This window comes from Leucoraja erinacea, chromosome 1 (assembly GCF_028641065.1).
Source record: "Leucoraja erinacea ecotype New England chromosome 1, Leri_hhj_1, whole genome shotgun sequence".
NCBI lineage: Eukaryota > Metazoa > Chordata > Chondrichthyes > Rajiformes > Rajidae > Leucoraja > Leucoraja erinaceus.
Genome location: NC_073377.1, coordinates 50,737,449 through 50,756,188, shown reverse-complemented (window position 1 = coordinate 50,756,188; position 18,740 = coordinate 50,737,449). Strand labels below are relative to the sequence as shown.

At 41.9% G+C, this 18,740-nt stretch overlaps 1 protein-coding gene across 2 annotated transcripts in view; it reads right to left on the bottom strand.

Moving 5' to 3' along the window:
• LOC129696592 (vasculin-like) overlaps positions 1-18,740 on the bottom strand; it is an 81,902-nt gene that overhangs the window by 41,985 nt on the left and 21,177 nt on the right. For both annotated transcript variants that reach the window (XM_055634645.1, XM_055634650.1), the window contains exon 4: positions 2,679-2,802. In XM_055634645.1, the coding sequence (XP_055490620.1) occupies positions 2,679-2,802 (124 nt within the window). The remainder of the gene's footprint in view (positions 1-2,678; positions 2,803-18,740) is intronic.

Sequence of the window (18,740 nt, the reverse complement as noted above, 5' to 3'; positions counted from 1 at the left end):
TATTCAGACCCTTTACTCACTACCATTGGCAGTGATTACAGCCTCAAGTCTTTTTTGGGTATAACGCTACAATCTTTGCACACCTGTATTTGGGTAATTTCTCCCATTCTTCTCTGCAGATCCTCTCAAGTTCTTTCAGGTTGGATGGGGAGCGTCGATGCACAACGATTTTCAGGTTCCTCCGGAGATGTTCGATCGGGTTCAAGTCCAGTCTCAGGCTGAGCAACTCAAGGACATTCACAGACTTGTCACGAAGTCACTCCTGCGTTGTCTTGGCTGTGTGCTGAGGGTTGTTGTCCTGTTGGAAGGTGAACCTCCACCTCAGTCTGAGGTCCAGAAAGCTCTGGAGCAGGTTTTCATCAAGGATCTCTCTGTACTTTGCTCCGTTCATCTTTCCCTCAATCCTAACTAGTCTCCCAGTTCCTGCCACTGAAAAGCATCCCCACAGCATGATGTTGCCACCACCATGCTTAATCGTAGGTATGGTATTGGCCAGGTGATGAGCAGTGCCTGGTTTCCTCCACACATGATGCTTGGCATTCAGGCCAAAGAGTTCAATCTTGGTTTAATCAGACCAGAGAATCTTGTTTCTCATGGTCTGAGAGTCCTATTGGTGCCTTTTGGCAAACTCCAAGCAACTGTCATGAGCCTTTTACTGAGGAGTGGCTTCCGTCAGGCCACTAAAGGCCTGATTGGTGGAGTCCTGCAGATATAGTTGTCCTTCTGGAAGGTTCTCCTATCTCCACAGAAGAACTCTGGAGCTCTGTCAGAGTGACCATCGGGTGCTTGATCACTTCCCTGACCAAGGCCCTTCTCCCCATATTGCTCAGTTTGGCCGGGCGGCCAGCTCCATGAAGAATCCTGTTGGTTCTAAAGTTCTTCCATTTTAGAATGACAGAGGCCACTGTGCTCTTCGGGACCTGCAATGCTGCAGAAATTGTTTTATACCCTTCCCCAGCTCTGTGCCTCGACACAATCCTGTCTCGGAGGTCTACAGACAATTCCTTCATCTTCATGGCTTGGTTTTTACTCTGACATGCACCGTCATCTGTGGGACATATAGACAGGTGTGTGCCTTTCCAAATCATGTCCAATCAATTTAATTTACCACTGGTGGACTCCAATCAAGTTGTAGAAACATCTCAAGGATAATCAATGGAAACAGGATGAACCTAAGCTCAATTTTGAGTGTCATAGCAAAGGGTCTGAATACTTATGTAAATGTGATATTTCAGTTATTTATTTTTAATTACTTTGCAAAAATTTCTAAACACCTGTTTTCACTTCATTCTGGGGTATTGTGTGGAGATTGATGATAAAAAAATGAATTTAATCATTCTAAAATAAGGCTGTAACGTAACAAAATGTGTACAAAGTGAAGGGGTCTGAATACTTTCTGAATGAACTGTATAGAAATAAGCTATTCCCATTGGTAGATAGGTCAACAACTTGCAGGCCTGGAATGATAACTGACAAAGAATGGTTTTAAATATTTTTATTTACACAGCAATTGCTTTGGGCCGAGATTAAATTACAACACTGAAAAGAGCTAATTAAGGGCATAAATTGTGGGGCTTACTGGAGCGGGCAGTAGAAGTGAGATTAGATGAATTGTATTTGTGGACAACACAGATACAACAAGCCAAATGGACTCCTTCCGAGCTGTAACCATTCTATGCTACTTTACTCAAGGAAGGATGTCCTTCACTGTGAGAAAACGCAACAATGATTTCAGGGATGAAAGGGCAGTGCTAAACGAGATAAACAATTTATTGCATCTGCTGTATCTAGATCAAAAGAATCAGTAGGCAGCATTTTGTAAAAGGGAGAGAAAAATATTTATTTGGAGAAGTAACAATCTTAGGAATTTGCCATCACTGAGAGTCCGGTTGCATTTAAGGAATGAACTGAACTTTAAATGCTGAATGAATCAAGGAATCAAGGTAAAGTGAAATAAAAGTGAATGGAGGCAGAATGTTGGCCTTAATTTTAGCAAATGGCTTTTAGGGCTACTGCCTTACTCCTATCCTTATTCCTCCTAGTCTTCATCCAGACTTTTGGCTTTTAACAAACCACTTGTGGACATACAGAACAATTAAATTAATTCCAGCTAATTCGTTTTATCCAATTTCAGTTTATGGAATAAAAAGAAAACACCAAATAATTCCAATCCTTTGAAATGTGCAGGTTTTGCAATGGATCAATGTTTATCCACAACAAACTCAACCAAATATTACATGAATAACAGAGATAGGGCTAATAAATAGAATACATTGAACGTGTATAGAATATGATGTTTAAATATACCAAATAATGTATTCTCAGAAAATTAATATCAAATACCAAATAAATCAAGATAGCCAGATAAAACTTCAGGAAATTATTTTTAATCCACCCTGTTATGCAAACCTGACCACATTTCACAGCAATCCTGAACGAGTTATATTTGTGTACAACCCTTTAATGCATGGAATGAACTAAGCACAAGAGGGTTGTACAAAGAAAACAAATGATGTGCAAAACAAAATATTCAAAATACGTTATACATTTAAGTATCAATTCCAACATCTTCAAAGCCTGATAATACTTAAAAATGCTATTTTCACTAACCACCCCGTAGTACCTCCAAGCACATTTTAATTCTCGCACCACACTTACTAGATGATGAATTAACACACCTCCACCAGAACGGGCCCCAGCAGACTCCAAACTATCTGAAGAATTGTGTCGCCTGCGATTCACATCATAACGATTTTCCGGTCGGACAAATGTTTCGGGATTCTTCTCGACGCTGAGAGACTGCTATATAAAAAATGGCAACAGATGGTGAAAAAAAAAAGCACTGACGCCAATAGTCAAGTTAAGAGCATTTGTCATATGTACTAAAAATCGAACAATGAAAGGCTTACTTGCAGCAGCATAATAGGTCTGTAAACACAGTACTCATAGACAACATGATAAACAAAAATCAATTAATTACAAATTAAATTTATTACAAATCAATAAATGAGTGCAAAAAGCCCAAAGTCCTTAATGCAACCAAGTTAGTTTGTAGTTTATAATTCATAGTCTGTTTGTGGTGTTCAAGGGTCTGATGGTTGCTGGGAAGATGTTGTTCCTGAACCTGGAGATTATGGTTTTCAGACATTTGTACATTCTTCCCGATGGAGGGAGCGAAGTGAGGCCAAGGTGGTGTGGCTCCTTGATGACACTGGCTACTTTTTTGAGCAAGTGCCTCCTATAGTGCCACCTTCAAAGGTGGGGAGGTCAGTACCCAGTGACTGGGGCACATGAGAGAAACCCGTGCAGTCAGAGGGAAATTGTGCAAACTTCTTATTGGCTGCACCAGAGGTCGTGGGTGAACCCAGGTCAACAGTGCTGTGAGACAACAGGTCTGTAAGTTGTGCACCAAGCTGTACATATCCAACTGTCAACAGTAGCAGGCGATTACATGACCTCCAGTCACAGAGAGAACATGAAAATTCTACGTGGGCAGCATCCAAGATCAGCATTGAGCTACTTCTCAGAGCTGGGAGGCAGCAGCATGCATTTGCCACAACAGGCACTCCTTCCAGCAGCTAGAAGTGCTCTCCAAATCAAAACACAGATCCTGTCTAAATAAAGGCACAGAGGTCAGGATCTTACCGAATGGCAATCGAAAGGAGAATCAGCAGTTTCCCCCATTGATTTTCAGGGTTCTGTCAAAGCCTGAGTGAAAACAAGTCATTCTCTATCCTGAGGGATTACATTACAAAAAAACAAGATTGTCCCTGACAACTGCCTAGCTGTAAAGCTGAAGAATTATGATCCCAAACTAGCTCTACCAATTCTAGTAAAGCTACCACACTCGCATCCCTATTTATTTTTTATGGCCCCAAACCATTAAATTTGTCACGTCATTGAGTCATACAGGGTGGAGGCAGGCCCTTCGGCCCAGCTTGTTACACCGACCAACATCCCATTTATACAAGTCCCACCCGCCTGCGTTTCGCAATTATCCCTCTAAACCGATCCTATCTGTGAACCTGTCCAAATGTTTTTCAAAGATTGTGATAGTACCTGCAGCAACCTCCTCCTCTGGTGTCAGCTCGTTCCATATACCTACTATCCTTTGCATAAAACAAGTTGCCCCTCAGGTTCCTATTAAATCTTTCCCCCTCTCACCTTAAACCTATGTCCTCTGGTTCTTGATTCCTCTAATCTGGGTAAAAGACTGTGCATTCACCCCATCAATTCCTCTCATAATATTTTACACCTCCAAAAGATCATCCCTCATCCTCCTGCGCTCCAAGGAATAAACTCCTCGCCTCTCAACCTCTCCCTATAGCTCTGGTCCTCAAGTCCTGGCAACATCCTCGTAAATCTTCTCTGCATCCTTTCCAGCTTAACAACACCTTTCCTATAACAGGGTGACCGAAACAGAACACGATACTCTAAATGTGGCTGGTACAACTGTGACATGACCTCACAACTTCTATACTCAATACTCACTGATGAAGGCCAATGTGCCAAAGGCCTTCTTCACCATCCCATCTACCTGTCATGCCACTTTCAAGGAAAACAAATGTCAAGGATACCAAATCTGGCAGTACAAGATGGAGACTGTTCTAGGCCACAGGAAAACATGAATGGATTGGTTAAATAAATACCGTAACAAATGAAATGTTATCAAGCAAAATACAATTTCAGTTGGGGTGGGCAAACATGGCAAGTGAATGCAAGATATAAGGATACCTAGAATGACAAAGGAATGGAGAGATCAATATCTAGAAATCCCTGAATGTAGAAGTATAGGTAGGTAAAGGAAGAATAGCAGCTTAATGGTATACTTGCCGTTATTGACTGGAGTAAAGAACGCTCGTGCAGGGTGATCATAATGGAATAGTATAAAATGTTAGTTAAACCATCGTTCAAGTACCATACAATTTTAGTCATGCCGAAAGAAAAAAGATTTATAAGGATATTGCTAAGGCCGGCAAATTCATAAGAGCGTCGGAAAATTAATGGAGCAGGAAGAATTAAGATTAGATAGGATGACAAGGACTTATTTCCCTTCAAGGGCATACATTTGTTAATTTTCAGAATTTCTAGGGAATTGGGGAAAACAAATTTCCAATCAGAAGTCTGCAGATCTGGAACTCTCCCTCTCTCGCTTGGATTAGATGGCTAAAACAGAAAACATCACCTCAATTGGGAATTACCTAAACAGCTAATTGAGAAATCATTACTTTAAAGATTGTGATGAAAAGGTGGGGAATAGGATGAGACCAATCAGTCAATTTTGACGGGCATAGGCACATTAGCCCAAATTTTCCACCTCCTGTGACAATGCTACTGTTGTACTTAACACATCCTGTCTACAAAATGCAGAACAAATAAAATATGTTCAATGACCTGTCACCAATCTCCCCCCATTGGCCAAAGTGATGGAATGTGTTATTAGTATCAAGTAGCTCAGTCACTAACTGGACTTTACAGTCATTACAACCTTCGCCCAAACATTCCGGCCCCCCCCCCCCACCCCAAAAGAAAAGCAGAATTCTAGAAGCAAGATGGTAAAGACAACACTTTGCCTCAAGATAACATTTGCCTCACTTTGAAGTCTGTAAAATTGACAGCAATGGAAATTGTAGAGACAACCCTTCACAATTGTTAACGTTATGAGTACAAAAGACGATGAGAATGGGTGCTGGAAGATAATAATCTTAATCCAAGAATATCACTGCAGAGGTTCAACCCAAGGCCATCTTCAAGAGCCTAATTATAGACATTCAGTGAGGGACATTCCATGAGATTCAGGAATGGGCATGTTTGCTGATAAATAACTAGATACCTGTCACTTACCCAAGCAGTTGTCCCCACTTGCCTTAAAGCCACCTCCATCGTGCCAGTGCCAAAACACTCCACTGCGTCAAGCCTCAACGACTTCCGCCCAGTTGCACTTACCCCCATCATCACCAAGTGCTTCGAGAGGCTGGTCCTGGCACACCTCAAAAACTGCCTACCCCCCACACTGGATCCCTATCAGTTTGCCTACCGCAAGAACAGGAGTACGGAGGATGCCATCTCAACGGCACTTCACTCCGCCCTCTCCCACCTTGATAACAGAGACACTTATGTAAGAATGCTGTACATCGATTACAGCTCAGCATTCAACACCATTATTCCATCAAAACTGATCACCAAACTCGGTAACCTGGGCATCGACCCCTCCCTCTGCAACTGGATACTGGACTTTCTAACCAACAGACCCCAGTCTGTGAGGTTAGACAAGCACACCTCTTCAACCCTCACCCTGAACACCGGCGTTCCTCAGGGCTGTGTGCTGAGCCCCCTCCTCTACTCCCTCTTCACCTATGACTGCACACCTGTACATGGTACTAACACCATCATCAAGTATGCAGATGATACAACGGTGATTGGCCTCATCAGCAACAACGATGAGCTGGCCTACAGGGAGGAGGTCCAGCACTTAGCAGCATGGTGCGCTGACAACAACCTGGCCCTTAACTCCAAGAAGACCAAGGAGCTCATTGTAGACTTCAGGAAGTCCAGAGGTGGCACGCACACCCCCATCCACATTAACGGGACGGAGGTGGAACGTGTTTCTAGCTTCAGGTTCCTGGGAGTCAACATCTCCGATGACCTCTCTTGGACCCACAATACCTCTACTCTGATCAAGAAGGCTCATCAGCGTCTCTTCTTCCTGAGGAGACTGAAGAAGGTCCATCTGTCTCCTCAGATCCTGGTGAACTTCTACCGCTGCACCATCGAGAGCATCCTTACCAACTGCATCACAGTATGTATGGCAACTGCTCTGTCTCCGACCGGAAGGCACTGCAGAGGGTGGTGAAAATTGCCCAACGCATCACCGGTTCCACGCTCCCCTCCATTGAGTCTGTCCAAAGCAAGCGCTGTCTGTGGAGGGCGCTCAGCATCGCCAAGGACTGCTCTCACCCCAACCATGGACTGTTTACCCTCCTACCATCCGGGAGGCGCTACAGGTCTCTCCGTTGCTGAACCAGCAGGTCGAGGAACAGCTTCTTTCCGGCGGCTGTCACTCTACTAAACAACGTACCTCGGTGACTGCCAATCACCCCCCCCCCCCCCCCCCCCCCCCCACTTATTATTTATTTTTTTTTATTCAAATCGTTTGCTATGTCGCTCTTCAAGGGAGATGCTAAATGCATTTCGTTGTCTCTGTACTGTACACTGACAATGACAATTAAAATTGAATCTGAATCTGAATCTGAATCTGATACTAGTACAAATCAGAAGTGTGACTGTATGTTTTCACTTGCCTGGGTCAGTGCACCTCCACTTCAAGTAGCACAATTCTAGGACAAATGACAAAGCTGCCTGCATGTCCAAACACCAGCTTCTTACAGTTTCACTCCCACTACTATTCATGCATCATGACTGCACAGTATTAGCATATACTCAACAACCTGTTGAAAAGAACTACAGATGCTATTTTAAATCGAAAGTTGACACAAAATGCTGGAGTAACTCAGCAGCACAGGCATAATCTCTGGAGAGAAGGAATGGGTGATAATAGGCAATAGGTGCAGGAGGCTCTAGCATGTCCAAACCCTTAATAATCGTATATGTTACAATAAGATTCCCTCTCATCCTTCTAAATTCCAGAGTACTCTCTCCATTCTCACAGCAAATGACAGTCCCGCCATCCTGGGAGTTAACCTCGTGAACCTACGCTGCACTCCCTCAATAGCAATACACAATACTCCAGGTGTGGTCTCACTAGGGCCCTGTACAACTGCAGGAGGACCTCTTTGCTCCTCTTCTCAACTCCTCGTTATCAAGGCCAACATGCCATTCGCTTTCTTCACTGCCTGCTGTACTGCATGCTTACTTTCAGTGACCGATGTACAAGGACACCCAGATCTCGTTGTACTTTCTCGTCTCCCAATTTGACACCATTTAGATAATAATCTGACTTCCTGTTTTTGCTACCAACGTGGAGAAACTCACATTTATCACATTAAACTGCATCTGCCATGCATCTGTCCACTCACCCAACCTATCCAAGACACCCTGCATTCTCATAGCATCCTCCTCACAGTTCACACTGCCACCCAGCTTTGTGTCATCTGCAAATTTGCGAATGTTACTTGTAATCCCTTTATCTAAATCATTAATATATATTGTAAATAGCTGCGGTCCAGGCATTGAGCCTTGTGGTACCCCACTAGTCACTGCCTGCCATTCTGAAAGGGACCCGTTAATCCCTACTCTTTGTTTCCTGTCTGCCAACCAATTTGCTATCCATGTCAGAACTTTACCCCCAATACCATGTGCCATAATTTTGCCCACTAATCTCCTATGTGGAACCTTATCGAATGCTTTCTGAAAGTCCAGGTACACTACATCAACTGGCTCTCCCATGTCCATTTTCTTAGTTACATCCTCAAAAAATTGCAAAAGATTAGTCAAGTATGATTTCCCCGTCGTAAATCCATGCTGACTCGGATCGATCCTGTTACTGCTATCCAAATGTGCTGCTATTTCATCTTTTATGATTGACCGCAGCATCTTCCCCCCCACGAATTTCAGGCTAACTGGTCTATAATTCCATTTTCTCTCTCCCGTCTTTCTTAAAAAGTGGGATAACATTAGCTACCCTCCAATCCACAGGAACTGATCCTGAATCTATAGAACATTGGAAAATGATCAATAATGCATCCACAATTTCTAGAGCCACTTCCTTAAGCACCGTGGGATGCAGACCATCAGACCCTGGGGATTTATCAGCCCTCAGTCCCATCAGTTTATTCAACACCATTTCTTGTCTAATGTGGATTTCCTTCCGTTCCTCCGTCACCACAGATCCTCTGGCCACTAGTAAATCAGGAAGATTGCTTGTGTCTTCTTTAGTGATGACGGATCCAAAGTACCTTGGGTCGAGACCCTTCTTCAGACTGACGTCAGGGGTGTGGGTGGGACAGACATAGAATGCAGTCGGAGACAGTAGGACTGGTGGGAGAACTGGGAAGGGGAGGGGATGGAGAGAGAGAGAGAGGGAAAGCAAGGGGTATTTGAAGTTAGAGAAGTCAATGTTCACACAACTAGGGTGCAAGCCACACAAGTGAAATATGAGGTGCTGTTCCTCCAATTTGCGCTGGGCCTCACTCTGACAATGGAGGAGGCCCAGGACAGAAAGGTCTGATTGGGAATGGGAGGAGGAGTTAAAGTGCTGAGCAAATGGGAGATCAGGTTGGTTAAGGCGGACCGAGCGGAAGTGTTCAGTGAAACGTTCGCCAAGTCTGCGATTGGTCTCGCCAATGTACCGATGTCGGCGAGTTACAACCCTGGAACTAATAACACTGGTTTAAGGCAGCATGCAACGGCAATAAGGAACAGCAAAAAACAATGATCTTGTCTTTGCCACCTTTATACTGTGAATGAACTATTGCTTCGTCATTTCCTGCAACCTTTGCTTTAATTTTTGGAAGAGAATGCATATCCATTTTTTTTTTTTTAATTAGAAGCAATGTACATACATCTTAATCATGATATGCAACATACTACAATTTGTGTACAACTTCTTTTTTTTTTTTAAACTTTAACCTATAATAGAAAAAGAGAAAAGAGAAAGAAGAGAAGAGTGAGGATAGTAGTGAAGTGTAGTCCGCAGTAGTTGGCGTTAAATGAATGCTGATAGTTAAGTAAACTGCCTGCTTGAAAAAGAAGAAAAAAGGCCCCAAAGAGAAGAGGGCCTTAAGAAATGAAAATAAATAAGTAAAGAATCCAAAAAAGGTAAAGCTAAACAAAAAAGAAAGTGAATGTGCCTAATTCATAATGATTCACACCCATCACCTAGTTCTAAAACAATTACTTTCCAGGGTTGTGTTGCACCATATTACACTTGTAACAAATCAATGAAAGGTGACCATATTCTTAAGAATTGCTCTTGTTTTCCTGCTAGAACGAGTCTCATTTCCTCAAGATGTAATATTTCCGACATATTTGTGATCCACATTTTGAACGTTGGGATCAGAGCGTTTTTCCAGAATTTAAGTATGTTTTTTTGCCGTTATCAAACCATAGTTTAAAGCTTTCAAAAATTTCCTTCCAAAATTTCTGAAGTTTTGCACAGGAAACAAATGAGTGTGCTATTGTTGCCTCTTTAGTTAGGCACTTATCACAGATGGGAGAGACCTTTGGAAAACATTTATTTAGTTTTGTTTTTGAGTAATATAATTTGTGTACAATTTTAAATTGGATCAATGTGTGTCTAACATTAATCGAACATTTGTGTACATATAACAAATTATCTTCCCATCTGGCCTTGGAAATTTCTATAGACAACTCATGTTCCCATTCTTTTCTTATACCTTCTGTCGAAGGTACATCTATATTTAAAATAGTATTATAAAAATACAATGTTAAGTGATCCAATTCTAACTGTCTATTCATGCCTTGCTCTAGAGGGTCCAACTTCAAATTTTGATAATCTTGTGAGTGTTTTTTCAAATAATCTCGGGTTTGTAAGTATCTAAAATATTGGTTACTTTCCAAATTGTATTTAAGCTGTAAATCTTGGAATGATAAGAGTTTTCCCACTTCATACAAATCTTCCCAAGTCTTAATTCCTAATCGTTCCCAGAAAGTAAACGTTTTGTCAATAGTCGATGGCTGAAACGCTGGGTTGTTAGCTATCGGTGAGAGAAGCGATAGGATTTTATTTGTCCTCAAATTCGTATTGTGCTGTGAATCATCAAGTTTCTCTTATATATTGTGTTCTTCAGTTTTATTGGGGAGAAAAGGATTGCTCCGGTGAGCCGTGCCTTCAATGCCGCCTTCAGCTGCCGGTGGAACCTCTCCACCAGACCGTTATAATGGTGGTAAGCCGTGGTGTGGTGCAGCTGCACCCCCAGCAAGCGAGCCATGGCTGACCACAGCTTAAAAGGAGTGCGGTCCACCATGGTCAAAAGGTGGGTGATGGCGCTGGATCTTTGCTGTCTGGCACGGGATGCAGGTGCGAGCCTTCTCCATTATTCAAGACGGAGTCCGGAGATGGCAGTCTGCCAGTTGTGTTGAACTGTCCAACCAGTACATTATATTTTTAATGTTCACTGCCGAATGGTAGTACAGGCGCACAACCTTTTATCCGAAAGCCTTGGGACCAGACACTTTTCATAATTCGGAATTTGACGGCCTTCGGAAAGGACATTTTTTAGCGTAGATTTTAATGGCTGGCTCAGTGGTAGAGTGCTCGGCTCATATCCGCAAGGTCGCGAGTTTGCGCCTTGATCCCGGCAGTTCCTCGGTCGCGAGTTTGACATTTTTTCCAGGATGTCGTCTGCACACCAAAGCTCACGTTTGGCACCAAACGGACGTCGCCTCTGCTGCACACGGATATAAGGGTGTGAAAATGTCGCCTTAGGCCGCCTAAGGGCATGTAACCTCGCTAGGGTGACATGAGTGCGAGAGGTGATTCAATGCTGCGGTCACATTTACAAATTCAGGAATTCATTCAACACACTGCATTTCATACAGACATTTATTCTGCAAGAAAAAACTACATTGAAGACTGAAACTCGCGACTGAGGAACTGCCGGGATCAAGGTGCAAACTCGCGACCTTGCGGAAATGAGCCGAGCACTCTACCACTGAGCCAGCCATTAAAATCTACGCTAAAAAATTTCCATTCCGAAGGCCAACAAATTCCGAATTACGAAAAGTGTCTGGTCCCAAGGCTGTCGGATAAAAGGTTGTGCACCTGTATATGACCCGGGGTCCTCTATTTTCTGTAGATGTGGAGAAATTATTTCATTAATTTTTTTTTATAGAATTCATTACTAAATCCGTCCGGTCCTGGTGTTTTACCGTTCTTCAAAGACTTTATTGACTCTTCTATTTCATTAATTGAAATTTGAGCTCCTAATTCTTCCTGTTCCATCACATTAAGTTTTGGGAGATTATACTTTTCCAAAAAAATGGTGATTTTGATACTATCTGTTGATGTTTTTGATGTATATAAATTTTGGTAGAATTGGGTAAATCTTTTGTTAATATCTTTGGGTATATCCATATTTTTGACAGGAATTTTGAAGAAAGCAGTTCAGCCAACAGTTATGAAAGTTAACAAGTCCCACTCAAAGAAAGTCTGAAAGATTACGTTCTAAAATTTGCAAATGTTACCAGATGATAATCATTTTTGTTTACTTTGGTTGACAATTGTTTGCCAAGCTGTTTACCTTAGCTGGGAAATTATCAACCTCATTGTGGATCCATTGAAAAACAATGGGGCTAATGTTGGAAATGAAACCGTGAGCTGGACTCTTAAAGGGACCTTCCTCTATCGTTGGAGAGAAATACATCCAGGAGCTTTTTGCTTCTCTATACTGCAGTGGTCCAGGTGAAGCCAAGTAGACAGAAAAGCCGAGACAAAAAATTCAAAGATTCAAAATATTAACAATCTTTTTTTTCTCTTTCTCTCCCTCTCTCTCTCTCCATATGATGAATATTTCCAGCGCAAAGGACATTAGGAACATCATAAGCCGCATGGGCCATGCTGCAGCCTCCTGTGCTGTTGTACAGTGAAATGTTCTGATTATTGTAAAAATGTGGTTTACTAATGGCCTTCAGGGAATCAAAAGTGTCATCTTGATCCAGTCTGCACCATGTATGAATCTAAAGGAAGTCCAAACCTGAGAAACCACCTATTTGTTCTCCAGAGATGCTGCCTGACTCATGAAGCAACAGTTAGTTGGGAATAAGTCATGCCCCCTTTAGAACTCCAGCAGTAATATCCTACAACCAACAACCCTATCTGTAACACCTTATGGATTATGATGATCTATTCATACTATCATTTGCATCATGGCACGTACGGTCCAATGCCCCGGTTATACCAGCCACTCACTCATGCAATTTACAGGAGAAATTTACAAGGGCCAAATAACCAACCAACTTGCATGTCCTTGGAATATTGGGAGTGGGGTGGAAAGAAACTAGATTACCTGCAGGAATCAAGGGAGTCACAAGAAAAATGCAAACTCCACACAGGCAGCACCAAAGGTCAGGATTGAACCTGGGATGCCATGAGCTGTTCACCCCTTGATGCCCATGAACTTCAGATTTAACAGATTTCCTTGATGCTCAAAACTATAATTTGCAAATTAGCTCTGTATTTCCGTTCTTTAGTCTGTGTTTGTCAGGAATTCAGAACTTTGATCCAAGTTTTTTCTCCTTGGAACAAGGTTTGCTGAATAAACAGGCTTTTAAAATGAACTTTGTAAGAGAAACACATTTCATGGATAATTTTGAAGAGCATAGTCAAGCCAAAAATAATACATTCTGATCGTCTTTTTCAAATAAAATGTAGATACACTTCGAGAAGATGTGGAATGATTGGCAGAAATAAAGCATAAATTGTTTCATAAGGTCATACAGTGCCCTACATAATGTTTGGGACAAAGACCTATCATTTATTTATTTGCCTTTGTACTCCATAATTTGAGATTTGTAATAGAATAAAATCACATCTGGTTAAGTGCATATTGTCAGATTTTATTAAAGGCTGCTTTTATACATTTTTGTTTCACCATGTAGAAATTACAGTTGTGTTTATACATAGTCCTCTCATTTCAGGGCACCATAATATTTCGGACACATGGCTTCACAGGCGCATGTAATTGCTCAGGTGTTTTTATTGCCTTCTTAATGCAGGTATAAGAGAGCTCTCAGCACCTAGTCTTTCCTCCAGTCTTTCCATCACCTTGGGAAACTTTTATTGCTGTTTATCAACATGAGGACCAAAGTTGTGCCAATGAAAGTCAAAGAAGCCATTGTGAGACTGAGAAACAAGAATAAAAGTGTTATGGTCCTATCCCACTCAGTAATTTTTTCGGCAACTGTCGGCATCATTGAATGACGTATCAGGTCACCGAAAATGTCGCAGCGTGTCACAACATTCTTTTTGTCGCTGCTGGATTTCGAAATGTACAAAATCTTTCGGCGACCTACTACATCAGTCAATGACGCCGGCAGTCGCTGAAACAATTTGTCACGTGGGACAGGCCCTTTAGAGACATCAGCCAAACCTTAGGCTTACCAAAGTCAACTGTTTGGAACATCATTTAGAAAAAAGAGAGCAAAGGTGAGCTTACTAATTGCAAAGAGACTGGCAGGCCAAGGAAGACCTCCACATCTGATGATAGAAGAATGCTCTGTATAATAAAGAATAATACCCACACACCTGTCCCGACAGATCAGAAACACTCTTCAGGAGTCAGGTGTGGATTTGCCAATGACCACTGTCTGCAGAAGACTTCATGAGGAGAAATTGTAAAATTGTACAAGGCATTGGTGAGGCCAATTCTGGAGTATGGTGTACAATTTTGGTCGCCTAATTATAGGAAGGATGTCAACAAAATAGAGAGAGTACAGAGGAGATTTACTAGAATGTTGCCTGGGTTTCACCAACTAAGTTACAGAGAAAGGTTGAACAAGTTAGGGCTTTATTCTTTGGAGCGCAGAAGGTTAAGGGGGGAACTTGATAGAGGTTTTTAAAATGATGAGAGGGATAGACAGAGTTGACGTGGAAAAGCTTTTCCCACTGAGAGTAGGTAAGATTCAAACAAGGGGACATGACATGAGAATTAAGGGACTGAAGTTTAGGGGTAACACGAGGGGGAACTTCTTTACTCAGAGAGTGGTAGCTGTGTGGAATGAGCTTCCAGTGAAGGTGGTGGAGGCAGGTTCGTTTTTATCATTTAAAAATAAATTGGATAGTTATATGGATGGGAAGGGAATGGAGGGTTATGGTCTGAGCGCAGGTATATGGGACTAGGGGAGATTATGTGTTCGGCAAGGACTAGAAGGGTCGAGATGGCCTGTTTCCGTGCTGTAATTGTTATATGGTTATATAAATACAAAGGCTGCACAGCAAGATGTAAACCACTGGTAGCCAGAAAAATAGGATGGCCAGGTACAGTTTGCCAAGAAGTACTTAAAACAGCAACCACAGTTCTGGAAAAAGGTCTTGTGGTCAGATGAGACGAAGATTAACTTATATCAGAGTGATGGCAAGAGCAAAGTATGGAGGAGAGAAGGAACTGCCCAAGATTCAAAGCATACCACCTCATCTGTGAAACACGCTGGTGGAGATGTTATGGCCTGGGCATGTGTGGCTGCTGAAGGTACTGGCTCACTTATCTTCATTGATGATACAACTGCTGATGGTAGTAGTATAATGAATTCTAGGGCCACCTCCTTGAGTACTCTGGGATGCAGACCATCAGACCCTGGGGATTTATCTGCCTTCAGTCCCAACAGTTTACACAACACCATTTTCTGACTAATGTTGATTCCCTACAGTTCCTCCCTCCCACTAGATCCTCGGTCCCCTAGTATTTCCAGAAGATTGTTTGTGTCTTCCTTAGTGAAGATAGATCCAAAGTACTAATTTAACTGTTCTACCATTTCCTTGTTTCCCCATTATAAATTCACCTGTCTCTGATTCACCTAGGATGGCCTGCCCTCTAGTAGGTTCCTCTACATATTAGTTTAAAAACCCATCCCGTATACATTTCAGAAAATCATCCTCCTCAACACTGGTACCAATCTGGCCTAATCTATATGTAGATTAAAGGTTGAGTAGGCTGGGACTCTATTCCTTGGAGGTGGGTGTGGCACAAGCTGCCAGAGGAGGTAGTTGAGGCTGGGAGTATCCCAATGTTTAAGAAACAGTCAGACAGGTACATGTGAAAGAGCTTAGTCATATAGTTTACAAAATTGAGTTGTTCTTCTACAAAAGCATGGTCTAGTATTACAAAAGAATGGCTCGGTGCCAAGTCTGAGTGACTTTTCAAATTATATGGAACATAATATGGAGGACAGGTTGTCTTTTTTAATATAACCATATAACAATTACAGCACGGAAACGGGCCATCTCGGCCCTTCTAGTCCGTGCCAAACACTTACTCTCACCTAGTCCCATCTACCTCCATTCCTTTCCCGTCCATATACCTATCCAATTTATTTTTAAATGATAAAATCGAACCTGCCTCCACCACTTCCACTGGAAACTCATTCCACACAGCTACCATTCTCTGAGTAAAGAAGTTCCCCCTCATGTTACCCCTAAACTTCTGTCCCTTAATTCTCAAATCATGTCCTCTTGTTTGAATCTTCCCTACTCTCAATGGAAAAAGCTTATCCACGTCAACTCGGTCTATCTCTCATAATTTTAAAGACCTCTATCAAGTCCCCCCTTAACCTTCTGCGCTCCAAAGAATAAAGACCTAACTTGTTCAACCTTTCTCTGTAACTTAGGAGCTGAAACCCAGGCAGCATTCTAGTAAATCTCCTCTGTACTCTCTCTATTTTGTTGACATCTTTCCTATAATTTGGCGACCAATAAAGACATTAAGATGGAAACCTGCGTAATAACATGTGCTTCTTTCAAGGCCATGAAGCCAAGATTGAAAAAATAGCTGATGCTCCAGAGATAAGTAATAACTTGTTATTGGATGAGCTTGATTTGGACCCAGCTTTACCTATATTCTGAAAGGCTATAGAATCTTTCAATCATGCCATATTCAGACTTGGTAGGAGTGATTTACTGATAAGAAAAATGTATAATTGCACTAACTTTCCTTTGTTCTGTGAGTGGAGCCTGAGAAGCACTGAGCAACGTTTGTGCTCATTGTGGATCTTGCCACTCCCGTCTGACGAATCAATTAAAGATTGTCATGGTTTACCTTTAACCAGTTTGTTGCTGTCTGCTTTTTAAGAGACAAACTTTGGCACATGGAAAGGACAGGTTTGGAGGAATATGGACAGGTTTGGAGGAACATGAACAAAAATCACAGGCAGGTGGGACTGGCATAGCTGGGACATATTGGCCAGTGTGGGTAAGTTGGGCCGAAGGGCTTGTTTCCATGCTGTAGCACTCTCTGACTCAATGACAATCTTTCCGTTTAGAATTTAACAAGTACACTAGTTAGACTATTCTATTGTCCACCAATATAGAGAAGGATATTGATATTGAGGAGCAAAATTGCGGGAAAATTGCAAGCATGTGCACAAGAATGCAAAGTAGTAACAGCACGAGTCTTCAATTAGCCAAATATAAACTGGGATTGCAATCATAAACGGAAAAAGAGGGGTAGAGTTGCCTTCAGGAGAAATGTCTTCATCAGTACAATACTTGACCAACCTTACGAGTTCTGGGAAACAAGTTGATGGGGGAACATAAATGGTTGTAATAGCTGGAGAAAAGGTTATAGACCATTCCAATTGGAGAAGAGATGGAAACATCAGACCTGGATAAACTGAAATCAAAGCTTGGCAGCCAATACTGTAGTTTAACAATGGGAGACCCTTAAAAGTGCAGATATTTCAGCCATACTCTAGATATATTCCCATGAAGAGCATCAAATAAACAAAAATCAATAGACAAAAAAAATCTGAAACAAAGAGAGCACCAAATAAATAGAAGCAATGAGTGCAAGAGCAAAGAAGTAATTTGGAAGCTATTAAAAACATTGGTTTGAACACAACTAGAGGATTCTGGCAAATGATAGCATCAAACAAGGAAAGATGCGAAGGCTTTGGAGAGGGTTCAGAAAATAGTCTGTGATTTCATGATTATGGGGCTTTATTTATGTGAATAAATGAGGTTGAGGTTGTTCCTATAATGGAGGAGGTTGCAGAGATCAATTGAGCTATTAAAAGCCATGAAAGGTCAAAGCAGATGTCGATAGACAGAAATTGCTCATATGGCAGATTGGTCATGAATTAGGGGACAGAAAATGAAGAACAAATACAAAAAAGCCCAAAGTGAAATAAGGATTTTAAAACTATATATATATATTTATATTTAATACTGCCAGGGGAGGTAATGGATGCAGGATCAATTGTAAAGTTCAAAACAGGATAACTGAATGAAGGAAAAAGAATTTACAAGGAGGGGTACTAACTGAACTGCTCTTGCATAGCCATACAGATTTGATGGGCCAATTGCCCTTCTCTATAGTGTTACCATTTTTCGATTCCTTGGATTTGGTAAAGTGCCTTTGAGTATGAAGATATATCACTCTGTGGTTAGATTACTTAAGGGATTCTCAAACCATCAAAGTGGGGCACCAATGCACTTCTCAATGCATTAGGCAAGCTGCACCTCGACAGGAATTTCCCCACGGTTCTATTCAGAAAAGGTGTGCGTCTCAATGTCAGCACAAAAACACAAGCAGTCGACGCCATGACTTGAAAAACTCAGTTTAGAGGTACAACATGAAAACTGGCCCTTCAGCCTACCAAGTCCATACCGACTGTTGATCACCTATTATCATTGGTTCTATGTTATCCCAATTTCTCAACCACTCCCGAAACATTAGGGGCAATTTCCTGAGGTGAATTAACCCACAAACCCACAGGTCTTTGGGATGTGCACCCAGAGAAAACCCATGCAGTCACAGGGAGAACGTACAAACTCCACCCAGACAGCACCGAGGTCGGGAACAAACCCGGGTTTCTGGTGCTGTGAGGCAGCTTTTCCACCTGCTGTGCCACCATGCCGCTCAATTGATTATCATGTACAGCCCAATTATGGAAAGAATATTAAAGAAAGTATTGTTATGAAAGGCCCAGCAGAAAGGTCAGGAAGAGTCACTCCAATAAAATCACAGCAATGTAGGTTTTCTGAAGAAATGCCCTGTTTTTCCATGCACCCATCCACTCCCTGAAGAGAAATGACCTCACCCGATCAC